The 22,574-nt window shown below is 44.0% G+C and overlaps 1 protein-coding gene and 1 long non-coding RNA gene across 2 annotated transcripts in view; one reads left to right on the top strand and one right to left on the bottom strand.

Annotated features, from left to right (window-relative positions):
- The window catches only part of ARHGAP36 (Rho GTPase activating protein 36), a 35,062-nt gene extending 21,944 nt beyond the window's left edge, over nucleotides 1–13,118 (bottom strand). Inside the window, exon 1 of the mRNA XM_007517028.3 lies at nucleotides 12,958–13,118. Within this exon, the coding sequence (XP_007517090.1) occupies nucleotides 12,958–13,015 (58 nt within the window). The 5' untranslated portion in view covers nucleotides 13,016–13,118. The remainder of the gene's footprint in view (nucleotides 1–12,957) is intronic.
- A 143-nt stretch (nucleotides 13,119–13,261) lies between these two features.
- Nucleotides 13,262–22,574, top strand: part of LOC132535807 (uncharacterized) — a 651,000-nt gene continuing 641,687 nt past the window's right edge. The window contains exon 1 of the long non-coding RNA XR_009547540.1: nucleotides 13,262–13,458. This is a non-coding gene — a long non-coding RNA (uncharacterized LOC132535807). The remainder of the gene's footprint in view (nucleotides 13,459–22,574) is intronic.

A 22,574-nucleotide genomic window follows, 5' to 3' on the forward strand; every position in this document is an offset into this window, starting at 1 on the left:
CCTACTCTCAGGTTGTTAGCTTGGGTTACAGTGATTGCCTTGGTAACATACATCCATAAGGAGTGAAGGGCCTATTAGACAGAACGCAGATCTCTGAACATCAGTCAACCTCAGTCTTTTCAACTATAGAGTAGGAAGCTAACTGGTCACCCCATAGCACAGTGAAGAAGAGTGAGGTAGCTTTGAGAAGAGACTTAGAGAGAGACCTGGCACAGAGCCAACACCTCCCCCCACCCCCAACTTCCTTCTACTGTTAGGTGCCAGAAGCAAAAGGATTTGCCTGGAGATCACATAGGAACTAGCAGAGTCAGGACTGGAACTCAGGAAAGGTGTTTTCCACTCCACTTTCTCCTTTAAGAAGGTTGCAATGACTTGGCAGAGGTGGAAGTGGGGCGGTGGGCTAGGAACTGGTTCTCAGTATGTGTATACAGACATCCCATCTATTAGTCCCAGCCTGCAGGCTTGGGTTTCTACTGCTTTTCCACATTCCCCCCCTCTCATCATCACTCAGCTAATCCCCCCTGCCATCTTGGACTGATTCATTAGCACTTAGCACCACCTCTGCTGTTCTACTCTGAGGCGGTGACTCACTCTCTAGCGAGCCAGGGCCTCTGCCCTCCAGGAAAGAGACTTTGCTTAATTGACTGCAGAAACCTGATCCTGCAGTGAAAACAGCGCCCTTCCAGGCAGGCTTAGAAACAGAGGGTTCTTAGGAAAAGCATACCCCTCCTCCAATTCAAGAGCCACTGTCCTAAATGCCCTTTAGTTCCCAAGGTACCACTGACAGTGTCTTGCCTCTAGAGGCCTTATGATGATCCTTCATGTAACTCTGAGTCTTGGTGTTTCTATGGGACCCCCCCCCACACACACACACACAAGGATTCTCTGCTGGGTGGCCCGTGCTGTGCTAGGCACAATAAGACTTAAAGAAAATTAATGTGGCTACTTGAAATGGGGGGAGATAAATGGGGTGGTAAAGTAAGAAGTCCCCATGAGTGGTGGAGGCTAAGGGTAGAAGGACCCCAGAGTAACCCCCAAGTCTAGAGTTGGGACTTGGAGTCTCTTGTGGCTACTGTTGCACCGCTAAAATTGCAGGGACAGTCATGTCCCCCAAAATAAAAAGTAAAAGGAAGGAAGAAGGAAAGGAGGAATAAAGAGAGAAAGAGAGAAGAAAGGAAGAGGAGAAAAGGAAAAAAAAAAAGTGCACAAGTTAAGCAAGTGAATGCTAACTGAAACCCTGTCCATTATCTTATTCATGTCTTCTATAGCCCCCTTTCCCCAAGCTCCCACAGCTTTTTTATCTGCTCAGAGAGTGGGGGAGAAAGCAGAGAGGGAATGGACGTCTTTGGGATCTTAGCCAAGAAAAAAAAAGGTATTTTATGTGTCAATCTCTTCATTTAAACTACTCCCAGAAGAGTATAGTTTGGTCGGTCAGTGACTTGCCTAAGAGATGGCAGAGAGAGGATTCGAACTCCAGATTATGACTCCCAAGCCTGTTCTCAAAACTGACACTTTCCACAAAAGGGGTGAGGAGTGCTTTTTCTCCACCTGTGGAGTCATGTGCTATCTGGGAGGCCAGTGGAGAACTAGAGCGGGAAAAGCCCCCACAGGTCACTCCGGAGTAATCCCGTAATCCCATTAACCAGCCAGAGTGGCGGGGTGGGGGGTGAGGGTGTCTCCTAGTTGACTGGGGCTCTGCCTGGAGGAGGGAAAAGCACCTGAGGCGACATTACTGCCCCCTGTCGCCGGTCAAGGCCGCTGTTCTCTGGAGGGGCGGCGGGAACATTCAGAGGGCTCACAAACTGCCTGGGGATGTCTCAGGGCGAAAGGCTGCCCCAGCAGCTTAGGCGACTGAAACCGGAGGAAGGAACATTTATGACATTTATGACGCCCTGCTGAATGTCCAGCGTTGGGTCAGCGACCTCGAACAGCCAATGCCTTTTCTGTAGAAAATGAGTAGATTTGCAAAAAGAAAGAAAGAGAGAGAGAGAGAAAGAGAAAGAAAGAAAGAAAGAAAGAAAGAAAGAAAGAAAGAAAGAAAGAAAGAAAGAAAAAGAAAGAGAAAAGGAAAGGAAAGGAAAGGAAAAAAGAAAAACCTTTCCATTGACAGAAGTAAGTGTTCGGGCTTGATTAGAACGAGCTTCGCAAAAATAAAAAAAAAAATGAAGCTTCAGTGCAGAGCTGCACAACTCACTTCGATAAACCAATAAAGCTCTCCATTCCTGTCAGTTTTTCTTCTTACCACACTGCTGGGAGGGGGGGAACCTCCCCTTGGGGGAGGGTTGCAGAGGTTATGCAGAGGAGTGGCCTGAGGAGGAAAGGGGGAAGGAATCGCCTTCTGAGTCTCCAGTACTTTGAATCGGGGTTCCCCCGCCCAGCCCTGAAGCCCGCCCCCCAGCCTGCAGAGTCCCTGGACATCCTCGCTTTCCCTGGGTGCTGACTGTACCCTCTCCTGGACTCAACTCTTGCACTGCCTGACCTGGGAGAGGGGTTGGGGGCGGGGGGAGGGGAAGGACAGGCTCCTTAGTGGGGCAGCACCCCAGGTCACAGGAAAACAGAAAAGGGAAGAAAAAAAAAGAAAGAAAGAAAAGAAAAAGTGTGCGGCACCGCCTGTCTCTCCCATCCCCCTCCTCCTTCCCCTCCTCTCCTCGCCCCCTGTCTTCCGCCTGGAGGGAAGGAGGGGCTGGCTATGTGTGTATGTATGTATGCATGTACGCTTGTGTGTGCGCGCGCGCGACGGTTCGATGCGCCTATGTGTGCAGTGTGGGGTGTGTGCGCGCCTTGCATGCTTTGGCCACGCCGCGGGGTGTGGAGTGACTTCGGTTCGGAATCAGACATGGAGTGTGTGGTTTGCATGGTGTTTGTGTGTGCACGCTTGTGGGGTGCATGTTTCTGCCCGCTCAGAATGTGACTGTGTGTGTGGCTTCGGTCTGGTGGTGGGTGTGTTAGAGGTGTGCTTCTGTGGGAGTGGGTGCATGCCTCTGTGCTGTGTGTGTGTGTGTGTGTGTGTGTGTGTGTGTGTGTGTGTGTGTGTTTCAGGGGTGGGTTTTGCCTTGTAGAAGGCTCTGGCAGTGAGGCTAAAGGGTGGTGGTCGTGATGGCGTGGAGTATGTGTATTGATGAGCAAAAGGGTTTGTGTGAGTCTACTTAAGATGCTTGTGCTCTGTGGTGTGTGGTGTGTGTGTGTGTGTGTGTGTGTGTGTGTGTGTGTGTGTGTGTATACGTGTGTCCCAGGGTGTGATGTGTTCTTGGGTGCGGCAGGGATATTTGGGGCCAGTGCATGTGCTTGTGTGGAGGTCTAGGGACCTGTGTGCCTAGGAGGGAGTTTCCACCTGTGTGTAAGGGTGTGGTAGTTTGAGTGCACTAGGTCCTGTCAAGCACCCCAGTCCCAGTGTCCGTGTGCTTGGTGGAGCTTTGTTTGGTTCTGTTTTTTTGTTTGTTTGGTTGGTTGGCTTTTGTTTGTTTGTTTGTTTTTGAGGGTGTGCGGGTGGGATGGGTTTTCCGATACCCAAGACCGGGACGCCGCCAGAGAAGGTCGGAGGAGCCTGGTCTGGGTCTGCCCGGACCCCCGCTGTGAACAAGAGTCCGGCTGGGCTGGGTGTAAGCTTACCTGGCTGGCTGGCTGGCTGGCTGGCTGGCTGGCTGGCTGTCTTAGAGGAAAGAAGAGGAGGGCGACGCATGGGATTGGCCAGGTAGGGCACCTGGGTCGCGGTGCTGGGGCTGGTGGGAGTAAACTGGAAAGATTCTTGGTCACTATGGCATCCTGCCCCGCCCCCTCAGAAGAGCCTGCTGAGCCCAGCTCTGTGCTCCAGGCCCGCTTCACACCTCCTTGGCATTGTGTGGAGAGATCCAGTAGCCTGGAATCCCTTCTCCGTTGGGCCTCTTAACAAACTTCCTTCTTAGTTTTGAAGTCCTAACCCGCTCATAGAACTTTCTCTGCACTTCTGTAACCAGCCCTTCCAGTTGAGGGCTCCCTCCTTTCAGCCACCCTAGTTACAGTCTTGATACTCCTCATGACACAATCATACATAATTGCCTCACATACATCACTGCATCATCTTTCCTTTAAAATGATGGGTTCCTGTATAGAGAGCTTGGTATATAGCAAGGGTAACAACAGTGGTTCTAACAATAGTGTCACCTACTTTATTAAACACCTACTGTATACCAAGCTCTGTGTACATGCTCTTACCTACTTGAATCCTCACAATGACTCTCTGAGGTAGATGTGTAAAATTCATGCCTGTTTTACACATCAACACCAAGCTCAGAGCAGTTAATTAAGATTCTCAAGTTCACACAGCACTAGAAGGCAGAACTGATATTTAAGGCCAGGTTGACCATGGTTCCTAGACTTTTCTATGTTGGGTAGTCATGTCAGGTATCCCCTGATACCTGTTAGTAGGGAAGCATTGAGGTTTCTATCGAATAATGTAATATGCCCACAAATCTTTATTTTAAGTTTACTGACAGCACAAAGAGTGCTCCACATAATTACTTTTTTTTGTCTCTCAGACAGCTGATCCCTTCTCCACCTAATTACCTGCTTTGTTGACACCTCAGAAATCTTTAATTACTCTAGGCTCATAAGCACCTCACCAGTTTGAGTTCTGGGAGCTCTCCTTAGGTTGGTGCTGAAAAGAAAGAACTGAGAATGAGCATCTTTCTAGCCATAAGAGTCAAGGCGAATTGGGAGTGGAGGGACAGTCAGAAGGGCTAGGACTGAGTAAGGGAATGGTTTCACAGCTCTCTCTTTCCTTCTCTATCTCTCATTCTCCCTCTCTCGCTCTCCCTTTCTCTCATGCATTTTTTACAACACTACTACCAGAAAATAGTATGCAGTAAATTTCAAGCAGGCTGGTCATCTCCATATTAAATTGCATATAGAGGAATAAGCATAGATCCCTCATAAATGATTCTTGCATGTCCCCATTTTGCATTCCTCTTTGGGGGAGCACCTTACTTGCCTAATGGAACTCATTATGCCCAAAGGCCTTCCGAGAGCAGTTTTATCTGATAAATTGAAATTAAAACAATATATCGCACTTGCAGGACCATATTTATTGGGGGGTATCAGCCTAGTCACAAATAAAGGACTGCCAGAAGTACTGACTTAATGCTCATCCCCCAGGGAACCAGCCAGGACTGTTACAAAGAGGTCAGGGGGTGGATAGAGAGGTACAATTTAATGATGGTGACTCACTACACCATTTTTCAGGGTGGTGGTGGGGAGCCAGAAGCACGACTTAAATTGCTACTGTTGTTATTGTGCCCTTTCAACTGGCACAAATAAACCTGATGTGAGAACTAGAATCAGCTGGAACGTCTATGAAGTTTTCCCCCCAGCCGGGCATGGGTCAGCATCTCATCCTGGGTGGACAGAAAAAGCATTACCATAAGTACTGTGCAATAAGAAAGCCACCTTTTAGAAATAAAAAGGGTGGTGGTGGTAGTTAAAGGTTGAGAAGTCAATCTAAGCCACATAGGGTACAGACTAGCTAAAGGTCCCAGGCGAGACCATACGAAGAGTTCACACAAATGCTGGTGTTTCTTAGCATCTGATCTCAGACAATTAGTTGGCTTTACTGCTTGCTATGGTACCAGTCTAACACTTTCTCATTCTCCTTTGAACATATCAATTTGAGTCCATTTTCTCTCATTTGCTCTCCCTCTTCAGTGTTTTTCTCCTTGCCTCCAACACACACACACACACACACACACACACACACCAACCACTGAACCAACTATATAAATTTTGCTGTATAACCCCCACCTGAAATCTTCAATACCATCTGTTTCACTATAGTTTAGGGCTCCTGTCTGTGAAATGGGAGACAAACTTCAACTATGAAGAAACCAAAAGCTTCAAGGCTATGGCACCAAAATTATAGCCCTGGAAATTACTATAAGTTTCTCTGTCTCTCTCTCATTAGGATTATATGAGGTGTTACAAAAACAAAAAAAAAAACTTTGAAAAGCCCGTCACTGCCAAATATAAACAGGGATTTGCTTGTTTTCACACTAAAACATGAACCTGTAAGTGTAGGTGCCAAAATGTTGAATCTTGTTAAGGAGAGAGATATTTGTTTTCCCATGGAAGTAAAGCCCTCTAAAGGACATTTATAATGGAGACAGAAGAGAATTGCAAGGTTTGAAGGAGGATAGCTTTGGTTTTATACTCCAACTTCATCTTTTTATTGCTGTGTGATTTTAGGAAAGATAATCTCTCAGAGTTTAAGTTTCTTCATCTGTAAATTGGAGTTGCTAATACTCGCCTTGGTAACACTTGGATGACTGAAAGAGGGAAAATATGGTTAAGCACCAGCCATATGCCCAGTGTGTATAGTCATTGTTCAAGATAAGGTCAGTTCATCCCCACTCTCACTTTGCTTCAACCCCTCTACTCACACAGGCTATTCAGGTACTGAAATCCACTGAGATGCCAATTTTCCTCATTACTTATTTGTCTGACACTCCTGAAATAGCCCCTCTTCATTTAGGATGTTGTTTTGATCAGACAAATGTAGTCCCGGAAGAACTGGACCTGAAGTCCAATTCTCACTCAGCAGTTACTTCCAGCAGTGTTAATGAAACTAAGGTTTCAGTCATAATAGTCCTCATAGAAAAGTTTTAAAATACACTGTCAGTGCAAAAACTTTCCTCTAGCCCAATTGCAGACTGAACTGGAGACCCAGTCCCTGCTTTATCTCTGAAATAAGTGAACTATCCCCCAAAGACTGGCATCATAAATATTACTCTGTGTTAATTTGCTACCACAAATCCAAGCTTTTTGTTGTTTTTTGTTTGTTTGTTTGTTTTGTTATACTTGTGTGTTTCTTCTTACCTCTACACTAGAAATTGAAAAGGACACCCAAGACCATTTCTAGGGACCACCAAAGTTGGGAGGAAGATGGGATGATGAGGGGAAAGACGATGGTTCTCTGAGATATACGTTAAAGCACCCAAAACACAACTGTAATGGACTGTTGTTTATCTATTCACAAAGAAAAGATACCAAAATTGACCCTTTGTCATAAATGCTAAAGGAAGAGTCTGGTTTGTGCCCTTTCCTCCCTGAGGCACTTGTCTCCCTCTAGAGACTAAAGCAAGTTACTGCAAGCTAAAGCTGCATTTCCTCAGAAAGTGGTGGGAGGTTAAGAAGCTGGGGTGCGGGAAACAGATCTAAGTGGGGGGGGAGGGGGGAGGGCACACAGGGGCTATAGAGTAGAGAAGTATTAAAATTCATGGTAGAAAAAGCTCGACTTCAGGTGTTTCCAGTCTCTGGGAGATGTTTTCAAGTTTTCCATTTCTCTCTCTCTCTCTCTCTCTCTCTCTCTCTCTCTCCTCTCCTCTCCTCTCCTCTCCTCTCCTCTCCTCTCCTCTCCTCTTGCTTATCCTGCATGCTACCCTCACTAACTCTACATTCACTCCACCATGCAAAAGAGTTTATTAGTTAGTCCAAGGATTTTGGAATCTGGAAACACTTCTCCAGCTTCCCCACACCCCCAACCCTTGTGTTTGTTTCTGAGAAGGTTCTATAGCCACTGCTCTGAAGGAATCATCCATTATCATAAAGAGCAGATATTCGGGTTACAGCCCATCCACTTAAATGAGCTTCCCTGGGTGCAGAGACCTACCGATTGCTGGGTGTTAGATGCCGATCCGGAGGAAGCTGCATGGTTTCTCAAGAGGGGTGTATCTGAGCCTTGACAGTAGCTGCCAAGGCTCATCAAACCTGCCATCTACCTACCTCTGCTGATACATGTGAGAAAAAATGATAGTGCCAGAAGGAAACAGTGACTCAGAGCCCCAGCTCAGAGGACACGGGTGGTGTCTGCATTGCATCTTGCAGTTGAAATGTGCACTTTGTATTTTTTTTTTCCATAGGAAGGATTGTATAAGTAATCAAATAGATGAAAGACCAGAATTTAGATTCTGGTCAAGAGAACCTTAGCAACAGGATATATTGACCAGCTAGTAAATGTCATCTGTATATCAAAATTGTTCTAGAAACTTCACAAGTGCTATCTCTTTTAATCTCACTTATATCTTAAAACTAGAAAGAAAGGGGCTGTAATCTTTGCATGGTTACTTGATAATAATGAGCAAGTTGCCAAACTTTCTCTGATATTTTCCCCAACAGTCTGTTTAAACAATTATTAAGGTGTAATTGATGTATAGCATGCTATTAGTTACAAGTGTGCAAAATAATGATTTTATCATTGTATACATTATAAAATGATCACAATGGTAAGCCTAATTGTCATGAAAATAAAAGTTTAAGATTTACTCTCTTGGCAACATTGAAATCTTGAGTGTCTTTACAATAACGACAAAAATACTTACCTCAGAGAGTTGATACCAAAAGTACATGACATTATTTTTGCAAGTAAAGTGACTTACATAGTAAATATTTAGAGATTTAGGGAAGGAATGAATCTTTGATATCTGAGCAATAGAAATAATTTAATGAATGCTGTCTATGAGATAATAGTCATTATCTATTATGATAAGAGTTGTCAATAACCACTGTATTTATTATGTAATAGATATTAATTATAGCCTAGAAATGTAAGCATTAGTATTTTAATGTAAGCAATAGTATTTTAAGAGAGGTCAAATAGAGACGAGGTTGTGAAAATAGAGACACTAGGTTGAGCAAACATGTTTCAGCATGTGAGGATAGGTGTTTAAGCCCTGGGTCCCCACCTGCAGAAGGAGAAGCTTCACAAGTAGAGAAGCAATGCTGTAGATGTCTCTCTCTTTCTCTCTGGCCCTTCGATCTCAGTTTATCTCTGTATAAATTTCATAAATAAATATATGTATACATATTTACATACATATATGTATTTAGGAGAGGCCAAGTGACTTGCTCACAGCATCATTATAAAAACAAGCTGGAGGAAAAAAATTAAGTTTGTTCTCAAACCAGTTTCATCTCTTCTCACCCAGTATTAGGGGACATTTTATGATTACTGGGAAGATAACATTTGGCTGTCTAGATCTAATCATTAAATTTAACCTAAAATTGGAAGAAAAAGAATACCTCGGACTAATATATGTTGTGAGATTCTAGGTGATTTTGTGGATTATTTCTATACCATACGCCTTTATTAGTCTTTTTGATGCTTTTTAAAATTGTAAGAGTAGTTGAAAGACAAATAGAGATTTGGAGAAACATAAAAGATAAGCTATCATTCCCACAACCTTAAGAGGATCTCTTGCTTTACTTGTGACTTCATTTGCTGCTAATTCTCTTCCAGTCTTCCAAAAGTGCATATCTAACATAGTTATTAACAGGCTATTTTCCCTGTTTGTTATACATTCTTCATAAACATCATTTTTATGATTGTATATCTAACAAGTGGATGTAATATAGTTTATGTAATGATTCCATTCTTGAACATTTGGGTTGTCTTAGTAGTTAAGTGTGAAAAAAGGAACGATGTTGTTTTCACCATTGCTATAATCACTCTCAGGGACCCAGTGTCCTGCTCTATCAGTGCCCAGTATGCTTTCTTTCCGTCATTTGATATGTAAGCTTGATGAATGTCAACTCTACTGCTGTAGCCTGAGGCACATTTGTGACAATACCAGTTTTCATGATACAGATTCTACATTTGATCTTCATGGGGGGGGTGAAGTGTGGGTTAACCTGATGACCTAAGGTCTGTGTGTCACAGTCCCCCTACCCCATGGAAAAATGCCTTTGAGGTGCAAACAGGTGGTTTACAGAGGATCAATGGCAAGTCCTGCCACTGGAAAAAAAAAGACCTTTTCTGGCTCTCCATTCCTCCTAAATCTTAATGATGCTTCTCCTAAATGTCTTCATATGGTTTCCCATTGTCAACTGCCACCTCAGATGATTGCTTTGACATACCAACCATCCCCTGAGCAAGCATGGGCAAATGAAAAAAAGTCTCCCTACTGTCCATTCAGTGGCCAGCTACTTTTTTCCACTGATCCCTAAAAATTTGGGCAAAGCATTTAAAGAGAGGCACCAAGGACAGTTAGAGCCCTACAGAATATCAGTATTTATCCACAAGGTTATCATTCTCATTGCTCAGGATTTCTCAGAAGAAGCACAATCTTATCTGGTTTAAAAAATAAAAACCCTATACTCAGAAACCTAATTATTTTAAAGTGATGCTGTGTGACCTAAGTGAGATCATGCATGTTAATGCTGAATCTAGGGCCTGACTTCTGAGAGGCACCTATAGTACCTGCTATTGTATGAGTAACAGCTGTCATGGAGAGCAGTGCGTGACTTGGCATATGTGGGGGATAGGTCTCAACAGACTGGAAAGACAGTAGCTAATGTAAGGTTCTGCACTTGTATTGAACCACCAGGCAAGTACACAATGGAAACTCAAACAAACACACAAAAACACTGGGATTTTCTTTCTTTAAAAAAGAGTAGTTTCAGTTGGAAGTGGTTCTGATAAAAAATAGTTATTTGTGTGAACTGTATGTAATATGAGCAAGGTATAGTGTGTTAGGAAAACTGTGTAAGAAAGTTTATAATTTTGTGCTTAGGCATATGTGTATGTATATGTATGTGAGTATTATTTATGGTTACGTATCTTTATACCATGAATCTGATATGGCCTTCCATAAAAAGGAAAATCAGCTATCCAGGACTATATTTACAGGGGCACAGCTGGAAATCCTCTTTTGGCCAGGTCACTGGACATTCACAGCTTGGCACACATTCAAAGAAGAGCCGCTAGAAGCGGGTAGGAGCCTTGAAGCCATATCACACTTTAAAATGATGAAGGAACTGGGGAAGTTTGACCTGGATAAGAACAGGAGTGAAGAGGGTAGAAGAAAGGAGGAGGGGTGTCACTGTTCCCTTGGAAAAATCCTGAAGGTCAGCATCATATCCAGAAGGGCAGAGATTTGAGTTCCATTTCAGAAGAAATCTTCCTAAATAATTCTAATAGACAATGTAATCTGTAGCCAGGCATGAGCTTCCTTGTATAATACAGACAACCCACCCACCCTTACAAAGGAGTTATTTTACTTTTTTAAAAAAGATTTTAAAATTTTTTATATTTATTTTCCCTTTTGCTGCCCTCATTGTTGTTTTTATTGTTGTTGTTATTGCTGTCGTCATTGTTGGAGAGGACAGAGAGAAATGGAAAGAGGAGGGGACGACAGAGAAGGGGAGAAAAAGATAGACACCTGCTTCACTACTTATGAGGTGACTCCCCTGCAGGTGGGGAGCCAGGGGCTCGAACCAGGATCCTTATGCTTGGCAGCATGTGCACTTAACCTGCTGGGCGGGCACTTAACCCGCTGTGCTACCGCCCAACCCCCAATGGAGTTATTTGCAAAGGAGCTTTCATATTCTTGATCATATTGGAGTCAGTTGGCAGCCTTTTAGTCCAGAGAAGAGTGGACTGGTTCCCCCCTTTCTTTCCTCCCTCTTCCTCCTCCTCCTCCTCTCCTCCTCCTCCTCCTCCTCCTTCTCCTTCTTCTTCTTCTTCTTCTTCTTCTTCTTCTTCTTCTTCTTCACCTTCTTCTTCTTCTTCTGGAATTTAAGCTATAAAGTATTGGTAGAATCTTTAAAAAAATTCTTGAACTATGTTTCCTTTCAGTGGGATCATAAAAGGCAAATGTGTGTGTGTGTGGGGGGGGATAACCTATAGAACAAAACCAAACAAACTCTACACAGAATTTAAATCTAGATCTATTTCCTTCTAGAAGACCTTATTATCTGCCAAAGACTGTGCTTGAATTTATTAAACATGTTGCAGTTCCTTAGCAGTGGGTCATACTGCTGGGGTGGTTCTCATCAGCACGCTGGGGTCTGGCCAGATCTAAAAGCTGGTTTCTGCATAATTAAGCTGCCAAGGTCTTCCTCTCCCTATCTCCTCTCCCCTGCCTGGGAGCGGGTAGAAGAAAGAAGAGACAACCTCAGGTTTGGTCTTTGGCTGGTGACCAAAGATACTCTCACCAATATAGATTTTGGAGGGGGAGACTATGGAAAAACAGGTGGGGGGGCAGATGGCAGCCTGGAGGAGGTGGCCACGAGCAAGGGGGAGTGAAGGACAGTGTGGGTGAGGGTCCTGGAAAACTTCAAAAGGAAATGATCAATCTCTTGAATCTTTAAAGGGAGAAAAAAAAGGAACTAGCTTCTAAAATGAACTTTGTAGACTGCAGTTCCAGGAAGGGGGCAAAATGCCATCCAGATATTTAAACCCTTGCTGTGATCTTTGCATACCTATGTCCTCAACTCCAGGAACAGGGGACACAGAAATTGAGCTCAAATGGGCAAGGACAGGCCCAAAGTGAAGACCCCACTGGGCTTTTCCTACTGGGCACTTTGGGGGCAGTGGGCAGGGCCTCAGCATAACTAGATTTGCTGCCAATTCCCTGTCTGACCTTGGGCAGGCCTTTCTCATCTCCGGGCTTCAATGTCACCATCTCTTAAATAAAAGGGGTTGAATTCGACGCCTCTTAAGGGACGCATGCAAATGTTTTGTAATTGAGCTTGGGACAGGGGAGACAGACTTCAAGGATAATAGACCCCCCCCCGGCCCCCACCCCACGTTCCCTGCCTTCATTCCTTTCCCACCCCTGTCTTCAGAGGCCCCAAAGCCCTGGAAGTCCCCAGGACAGCCAAGCCAGCGACACCCCCCGCCCCGCCTCCCCCCGCGCTAGCCCCTCTTCGGTCCAGCCATTAGCGCGATTGCCCGGCGTTCCGGGCAAAGCTGGTGATTTATACAGGGCCTCGACGGGGCAGTCCCTGTAGCCAGGAACAATTAGCTAAAAGCCTGCAGGGAGGAAGGCGAGGGAGGGGCGAAGAGCCAAGCCTCAGGGCTCCCTCCCAGCGGGGCTACAGCCTCCGGCTGTTCCCTTCCCCCACCCCCAGTCCCCAGCCCCCAGCCCCCACCCCCAGCCCCGGCCTCACAGAGGAGCACTTTAGCCCCTGGGGTCGGTGGGTCCTACTCACCACGCCGGGGGCGGGGCTCAAAGGCCGAGGCGAAGAGGCAATCCAGGATCCACGCCATGACCAGCGCAGAGTGCTCTGCAGCTAGAGCTTCTCAGAGAGAGCTTCCGCGCAGTTCCCCGCACTGGCTGCCCTAAGTAGCCCCCGCTGACCACGCCCTGAGCCGCACCCCTGCACCCAGCGAAGAGTGTCGCGGTCACCGGACACCTCAGGCTTGTCACAGAAGGGGCAGGGCCTCAAGGGAGCCCCCCCCCCTCCGCCGGATGAGAGGCCACTAGTCCCCACAACCCCTGCCCCCACTCGGAGGGAGTCCAGGCCACCACTTCTGTCCTGGGTAGTTCTGACCCTGAGGGTGGGGACCCTGCTCCTACCCCCAGGGAGCCAGAGTCTGAGGGGAGATGTCAACTCATTCCCGGTGAGCCCCAACTTTCAGAGGGAAGGAAGGTCCTTGCCCTCAGGATCTCTTAAAAATCGCCTGTCCCCACAAGCTGGAACTTGAGGGCGGTAAGGTGCACCTGTCGCGGGGAGTCTCTGATCGTGGGGTGGGAGTGTACCCTACCCTTAAGAAACCCATAGCTTTAGGGGATGCATCCTGTCAGACCTCTAGACCTGAAGCGCTGTGGGCCCCAGAGGCTTTAGTGGGGTGGGCAGGCACTTGTCTTGTCCTTGGTAAACCTCTACCTCAGGAATAGCATCCCCTCAGCCCCAGGGCACTCCAAATCTGATTTTAAGTCACTACTACCTTCTAAGATAATCAAGAAAACGTGAGGAGGAGAGGTGTTTTGCTCTTCAAGGAGGCCCAAAGCAGAGTAATTTTAGCATGCTTGCCTGGGGATCCCTAGGGGACAGTGGAGCTACTTTCCAGCCTGGGAACCTGTTTTAAGAAAAACTGCTCCCCAACAGATAAAAAAGAACTGTAATGTCACTTAATGTATAAATACCCGGTGCCTCCCAGTTGCTGCTGACTGAGGATTCTGCTGCCTATGCTTTGCTCAAGTCACTGGCATAGGAGGGGCACCAACAGGTATTTTTAGAAAGAATTTGATATTTGATATTTCATTGGGAGGGGGTGGTACTGTATTGGATTTCATCACGCTTTTCATGACTTTGGATTCATGATTTTCTAAAATTCATATGGGGTGCATATTTCATGATAGGTCCAGAGGGGCATCCTATGGTGGGGAACCAGGCCTAAGAGCCCCAAATTTTGGGGTGAGATCAACCACCAGAGATGCAGCAGATTAGGCAAAAATCGCAGCTGAAGGGAATTTCCTTTTTTTTTCAAGCCCAGGGACTCACATTAATCCCCATCCTCCAACCCTCCACTGGCAATTGTACAGACGTAACTCCATGCCGTGTTTTTGTTCACTGGGAAAATAGGACTCTGTTGATCAGAATGCTAGAGAAGAGGTAGACAGACAAATGAAAAATTCCCCTCTGACTCCTCCATTGCTGGTCCAGAGGAGTGGAAGCTGTCTATAATCACAGGTCCTTTTGTGAAGGGCAGTCATCACATTTGCTTTGTTAACCACTGATATAAACATTAAGGCAATCAAGTGGGGTGGGGTTTTTTGCATAAAATGGAAAAATCGCCTTACTTTCCTCCTCAATTCATAGGCCAGGAGAGCTGCAGTGAGAGATTAAAGGACTTCCATTTATCTCTTTTCTGGGAAACATTGGACCTCTCTGTCTTTGCACCAATTTCTCAGTCATTTCAAATTTTCTGTTTTCTAAAAGCAATCAAAGACAACAAATATTCACAAGACCTGCTCTTTTATCAATTTCTACTGTACAAATACCCAGTCATCCAAGTCAAACAAGTCTGACATCTAGAAATGTCCAGTTTCAGGTTTGGGATATTAAGATCTTGGCCTCTTCCAGTTAGCTTGCCCAGCACCAGCTTTGTAATGACCTTAGTGGCCTCAATAGGCTGTTTTTTTTTTCTCCCAGATGAACGAGCTATTTCATTCTCTCTCTCTCTCTCTTTCTTCTCCCCCAAAGCCTTCATGCCTGGTCTTAATATTTGATGTTTCCTCTTCTAAAGAGCTCTACTTGAGGTACAAGCTCACAATTTCCATCTTTTTTTTCTTTTTTGTTGTCTTTTTCAACAATAGTTGTAAATGGTTACAAGAATTAAAATCTGGGAGTCAGGCGGTAGCACAGCGGGTTAAGCACAGGTGGCACAAAGTGTAAGGACTGGCGTAAAGATCCCGGTTTGAGCCCCCCCCTCCCCACCTGCAGGGGAGTTGTTTCACAGGCAGTGAGCAGGTCTGCAGGTGTCTGTCTTACTCTCCCCCCTCTGTCTTCCCCTCCTCTTTCCATTTCTCTCTGTCCTATCCAACAATGATGACATCAATAACAACAACAATAATAACTTCAACAATAAAACATTAAGGGCAACAAAAGGGAAAATAAATAAATATAAAAAAATTAAAAATGACTTAAAAATTAAAAGCTAAGCATTCTCTGACACTAGTCTGGAAGCCCAGTTTTACTATATACTAGCTATGTACTCTTGGGATAGTTATTTAAAGCCTTTCTGAAGCTTGGCCTTCATCATTTGTAAAATGGTAGTACTAATAATTTAGAACAAACTAAGTAAAACAAAGACTACTCTTGGGGGAAAAAAGGAGAAATATGGAGTTCTGAATTCTAAAGTAAAGATGCATTTAGCTATCAAATTAACAGTTCTCCCTTCTTATTTTTCTTTGGCCCACCTCCTCTGTTGTTTAATTACTTAGTGTTAAGCTCCTTTTGAAAATATTTACCCTTAGCTAAATGTCATGCAGTATGGGAATGCATTCCATCAGTCCATCCATTCACTCAACAAATATTTATCAGATGTCCTGTGTGCAAGATACTGAGCTAGGTAAATAACGATGAACCACTCAATGGATTACTGTGCAATTTAAAATGCATAATTTGGAAGCCTATATGATTTTCTGAAAATAAGATTATTTAAAATGAAAAAAAGGCCAGGATACAAAATGTAGGTGCACTACAATATGAAGAGTGCACATGAGTAATGAGTTTATACATAGAAAGGGGGAAAAAAAGATTAGCAGAAAGCACACCAGAATCTTAATACTGATTGTATTTAAGCAATGCAATGCAATCATGAACACTTAAAAAAACTGTTTTATTATTTCCAGATTAGTGTTTTCCAAATTTTCTTTAATAAACATAAATTATTTCCTAGAGTTTGAAAATACTAGTTATAAAAAAGAAATTCCAAAGCATTGCCTGAATAAAGGACTCTAGCTGGCTTAGAGAGGGGAATGACTGGGACTTTAAGCAGGGGTTGTACTGTGGGTATGGAACACAGGGGCTGGCTTTAGCGACCTAGGAAAAGCTAAAAGTTGCTGCTTGAATAAAATTCAAGGTTCTGTTCTTGTGACTGGAGCACAAAAAACAGTTATTGTACTTCCTTTAAAAAATGTAGGGGTCTTCAGAAAATCTGCTGTGCAGCCAGGCACACACCAGCTTGGACTTGTGATCTTTGCTTAATGTGTGTGCTTACAAGAGACACATTGGGTATCTCAGTCCCGACCCTGAGAGCCTAAGGTCCTAGATATCAACAAACTGCTATCTTTTAAATGTCTCTTGGTGTTATCTCAAATTAAATCCAAGCACCCTGCTTCTTGTCTTAAACCATTGCTTGCCATCAGGTCTTTTGAGGAAGAAAGATCATTCAAACCGGGAAGAAGACAGTGATAAAGTCAAGTTTGGGGATTTGTTGACTGACTATGACTTGGGAGTCTTCAGATATTTCTTATTCTCCCAGAAGCTCAAGAGTGCTTGGCACAATGGCAAAAAGTTGCTAATTAAATGGAATGCTAGTAATCAAAAGTCCCTACACTTTGTCACAGATCAGGGTTTTCCAAAGTATTGGCCATTGGATCAGAAGTGCCAGAATCTGGTGGAATGTACTGTAATAATACGGATTCTCTGCTCCCACTCCAGAACTAGGGATAAGAATTTCTGAGCAAGAGGACCAGGAGACAGTATTTTTACTAAGCTACTCATGAGAGTTCTTACACCCAACCAACTTAGAGAAACTCTAACATAAAGAGAAGTCTTTTTCTGAAGACTATTCTTATTAGAGATACAAGGAATAGCTGGTAAAATCATCTAGGAAAATTGCTTTCTTTGACCCCAACCTGCTGACTTCATGTGCATGGGTAAAAATGTAGTATGAGAAATAGAGCAAACATCAGATCTCCATTCCTGATAGGTCTGGTTGTATTCAAAATGAGCAAACCTAGTAAAAGTCACTTGGATTTTTTCCCTAAAAATCTATGTGTCCATTTTTGTAGTATTTGTCAGTTATCACCTTTGGACCGTCTATTTGATGGGTGGGTTCCTTGTTTCAGGCAAGAGGCATCCAAAGCACAGTAGGAAGAGATTATTTCAAGTTATACTATGAGGAGCTAGGTAGGCATACTGACTGACTGGCTGGATGAATGTGATTTCTCTTTTCCAGTCTGAGCCCAAGGCTATTCTGTGACATGGGGATCTCCACCCCCCATCTCTTTAAAAAGATTGTTGTGAAGGTCTCTGCAATTTCAGAAGGGACTCTAGGGTCAGGGAGATAGCAGAGTAGTAACACACAGAACTTGCACGCAAGAGGTTTCAGGTTCACTGGAATTGGCATGTTGCACCAAAGTAAGACTCTGGGGTGGATGGGTTGGGGACAGTACAAGCCCTAGAAAAGGATGACAGAGGACCTAGTGGGGGTTGTATTGTTATATGGAAAACTGAGAGATATTATGCATGTACAAACTATTGTATTTACTGTCGAATGTAAAACATCAATTCTCCAATAAAGAAATTAAAAGAAAAAGAGGTTTCAGGTTCAATCCTCAGCAACGCCCCCCCCCCAACAACAAACCAAGCTGGTAAGAAAAAGTAAATTAAACTGATAAAATAAAATTAAAAAGAGCTCTACTCACAGGTTCTTAGAGGGAATTAGAAGATTGCCAGTGCTGTCTCTGAACATTATCTTTTGAGAAATACTAGCAGAAGGTCCATATGGTGTGTATAGGGGTTTTATATGCTCTCCAAAGAGAACTATAAACCGTAGAACCTCAAGACTCTACCTCCCTTTCTTTCTCTCTCTCTCTCTCTCTCTCTCTCTCTCTCTCTCTGTGTGTGTGTGTGTGTGTGTATGAAGATTTTATCTGAATATCATATAGTGCAATATATAGTGAATGTATAGTGAAATCATGAGGAATATTTTGGACCTCCCTAAACCTCAGAAGTTTCTTGTTTTCTTCATATTTCAAATAGAGCTTTGCAAGGAAAATGTGAAATTCTTTCCAGACAACTTAATATTCCTGGGATATGCTGTTTTTATAGCACCCCCCAGCCTTCAAGGTTCTATCACTTCCAAAATTTTCATATTGCCAAAGCCTGACAAAGTCCTGACACCATTTTTGTGAGGTAAAAATGGAGTGAGTTATTCCAATTTTTTAGGTTATAAAACCTGAGGTAACAAACATTAAGTGAGCAACCTCAAGTTGCCCAGAGAAGGAGAGATGAGCTGAGACTAAGTTCCAGATCTTTTATTCCCCACCCCATTCTTTTCCAATACTTCTCACTAGATCCCAAGAGTTGTCTGTCAGTGTGCTGACACCACTCAGGAAAATGCAAGTTTCATCCTGACACCAGGAAGACAGAGCTTTAGTCCCCAAGGAGGCAGAGAAATTGCTTTTAGTTGACAAGTGCATCTCCCACACATATCCCTTTGGTTGAATGAAAAGATAAAACCAAGTTAAAAATCCCAAATGCTTACTTAATTTCGTAAAGTATTTTTGCTCTTTGAGCTGGGGGTAGGCAGGATGAAAGAATTTTCCCACTCTAGAAGACTCGACAGATAGGAAAGGGGAGAAATAGTAGGAATTAAGGGGGGTGCACAGGAAACATATCAGCTAGAAGGAAAAAGAAAGGCAATCTTTCATCTTGTGCCGCACCTAATAAGAAAACATGGAGATATCTGGAACAAAAACTAGGAAGAATTGGGGTGTGCATTTATGCCTTTGCATCATAAAGAAGTGCAAGCCACTGCTGTTCCTATTATGGATGAAAATCCTGTGGTTTGTAGTGACAAGAGTCTGGGGACTGAACAAGGGGACATACTATCCACTTTCATGCGTTACAAGAGACCTCCAGGCAGGAAGCCAGGGGAGTCTTGCTCCTGTGCTTTGCTTGCTCTGAAGGTCATTTCTGCAAATCACTTGCCCTTATATGCTAAAGTGTGGTGCCTCGCAATGTATTCTCATATATACTTTCACATCTGAGCCTCACACAACTTTAACGGCTAGTACGATCCAAATTGTATAGCCAAAGATAGTAAAGCTCAAGTGAGTTTTCCAGGATTATTGTATTGCTTTTGGAAAAAAAAGACTTATGTATTTATTTATTTACGAGAGAGACAGAGAGAGAGAGAGAGAGAGAGAGAGAGGGAGAGGGAGAGGGAGAGGGAGAGGGAGAGGGAGAGAGAGAGAGAGAGAGAGAGAGAGAGAGAGAGAGAGAACGAACATTGGAGCACTGCTCAGCTCAGGCATAAGATGGTCTCAGGGATTGAACCTGTGGCCTTCAGGGTCCTACGCATTCCAGTTAGCCCTCTAACAGGCTGAGCCATCTCCCTACTTTTCATTCTGTTGTGTGTTTTTTTATTGTGCTTGGTTCTTGCTCATACTACCAACATCCAGAGTGAAATATGGTCTTTAGACTCCATCTATTTCTTGACCCCATTTAGGATGAGTGAAGACTTTCTCCTAGCTGAGAATTTACAAAACACGTAAAATCTTCCCTGATAGTATAAATTGACTTGCCAACACCCATGTCCAGCTGAGAAGCAATTACAGAAGCCAGAATTCCCCCCTTCTTCACCCCATAAAAATTTTGTTCTATACTCCCTGAAGGGAAGAAATGTTAGGGGAACATGACTAGAAGGCTCTGAACCTCAATTCCATCAGGACCTGGAGAGAGAAGAGGAAAAAAGGACATTCAGAAGTAGTAACAGGTGTAAGTGTGACGTAGAAAGGAAGAGAGGACAGGACCATAGAAAATAAAAAGGCAAATATATATATAGAGAGAGATAGCCACAGAAATAATAATCAACCCATATCTGTGACCTTAGGAGAACTAATGCAATTTCCAGTGGAGGAAATGGGGACATAGAACTCTGGTGGTGGGAACCGTGTGGAATTATACCCCTGTTATTTTATAATTTTGTAAATCAATAGGAAATCACTAATAAAATTAAAAAACTTCCCTGATAATGACATGATTGTTCTCAGGAAATGCATGCTAAAGCATTTAAGAGTGAACTGTTAAGTCTGCAATATATGCATTCAGAGAGAGAGAGAAAGAGAGAGAGAGAGAAGAAGAAGACTGAAGACATGTAAACAATGCACCCATGTTGTGCCATCTTTCCACTTAAATGCATGTTGAAAAGTTTGAAATTACAAACTTGGGGGAATCTCCCCACCTAGCAGCCATCCCATCAGCTCATGTTAAATCAGGGCATCAATGGCACTTCCTATCCTATAGAGTTCCACCATGGGAATCCCTCCAGATGGCCCAGCCCCAAGCACAAAATTAGTTCAATAGCAGGGGCAGCCACACCCAGGAGTGACTCTGATGCCTTAGGTGGAGCCTGAATGGTGGAAATGGTTGAGTAAGAATTGAGGGTGAGGAATTGGTGACAAGGCAGCTCAATGGAAATCCTAGAGAAGGAGTCCCACAGATTTTAGTCAGAGCTGAAAATTTTCTCCCAAATCAGTTTTATTTTTTTAAGCCAGGGCTTATTTATCAAAACTGGAAATGTCTTTAAGAGATAATCTAATCCAACTTCTTCACAACACAAAGGGACACTGAGATCCAGGAAAGGAAAGTGACTTACCCAACATTGCCCAGCAAGTCTGTGGCTGAAATAGAACTAGAAGTCAAGTTTGCAGCCTCTTAATCCAAAACTCGGTCCATGACATCACACTGTCAGCCACCTTGTTCCATGGGTTCTTACAAGGTCATTTGCCCACCCTAAGACTTGCTCTCTTCAGACCAAGGTGGCAGTTGGATTTGCAGTCAGTGAAAGTTCGGGCTGCTGGGAGTACAGCCAGGCACCTGAAGATGGCACCTGTCACATCCCATTGGAATGAATGACCTCTCTCTGACATTGAGATGGGCCAGGCAGAATCTGGGAGCAGTACCTTGAGAGGAAAGTCAGTCCAGGTCCACACAACTGGTGCGCCATGAACATTCAAGGCAGAGGAGGTCATGGAAAATGTCTTAAGCACTGTTTGCCGGGGAGTTTTCCATCTCTCTTGGACCCCAAGTGATTTATTGATTATTTTCGGGACAGCCACTCTGGTTCATTGGCTTAGCTGCCATTACCCCTTGGGGGGAGGGGCTGAGAAGGGGTCTGTCTGCTCACAGGATTGGTTGATGGGACAGCTTAGCTGGACCCTCCTGAGTCTGTCGGGATTAATGGTGTTAGACTGTAGATCATGTGAAATCACATCAGTTGTTGCAAGAGGGGTGTGTGTGTGTGTGTGTGTGTGTGTGTGTGTGTGTGTGTGTGTCTGTGTGTGTGTGTGTGTATAGAGCAAGCAGGAGGAGGGCAGAAAGGAGGAAGGGAGAAGAGCAAAGGAGAGGGAAGAAGTAGATGGGGGAAAAGGGAGAGGACAATGCAATCAAGGAATTCTCTTGCACACCAACCACGAACATTTCTGACCCTATAACTCCTCTCATTTTTTAATTACTCCCCCAAATTTGTTAGTTGTCATTCATCAATACAAATAAGTCTCTCTGTACTATAATTCATTCAACTCAGCCTTAAACAGGAAAATCAGGGCTTTCTTCAGTTCTAGTTTTTCCTAGCAAGTAAGTTGTTTATTATCCCTCTCCCATGCATTCCTACATCCCAGGCATGTAGAGACTGGTAAGTGAACACCAGAGCTGGCCTCAGGACAAAAAGATGTTAAGGAATGACTTTATCTTTCAGGCTGCTTTGGATATGGCACTCACCCTCTCTCCTGACTTTGGGGCCCAGCTCCACACCTTTTCCACCTTTCAGACCCCAAGGATTTCTAGTTGACCCATCACACACTTCAGATGGAAGGATATTTGTCAGATAATAAGCTAAGAAACAAAGCAAGCAAGGGTCATCACAGCTGTACCTGCTTCACATTAGAGAGCAGCCATGCCAGAAAGGAATGGCCACAGCTAGGGATAGATCAAGTGGCATCAATGGCTATTGATGCATTAAACAGGCTATATTGGCATGCCAGGGAACCAGTCTATATTCAGAAAGTCTTTCTCTGGGCCTCAACGAAGAAATTTTGGGGGTTGGGAGAGATAACATAATGGTTATGCAAAGAGATTTTCATGCCTGAGGCTCCAAATATCCCAGGTCCAATACCCTACACCACCATAAGCCAGAGCTGAGCAGTGTTCTGGTAAAATAAAATAAAATAAAATAAAATATTTGTCAAACAGAAGACAATTTTGGTTGGACTGCATTTTATGTCCCCAGTGTGTGAGCATATACCAAGAAAATGCCAGTCTCTGAATGGCTGATAATTTTGACTGTTTTTGAGAGGGACTCCAGAATG

This window comes from Erinaceus europaeus, chromosome X, assembly GCF_950295315.1.
Source record: "Erinaceus europaeus chromosome X, mEriEur2.1, whole genome shotgun sequence".
NCBI classification, from domain to species: Eukaryota; Metazoa; Chordata; class Mammalia; order Eulipotyphla; family Erinaceidae; genus Erinaceus; species Erinaceus europaeus.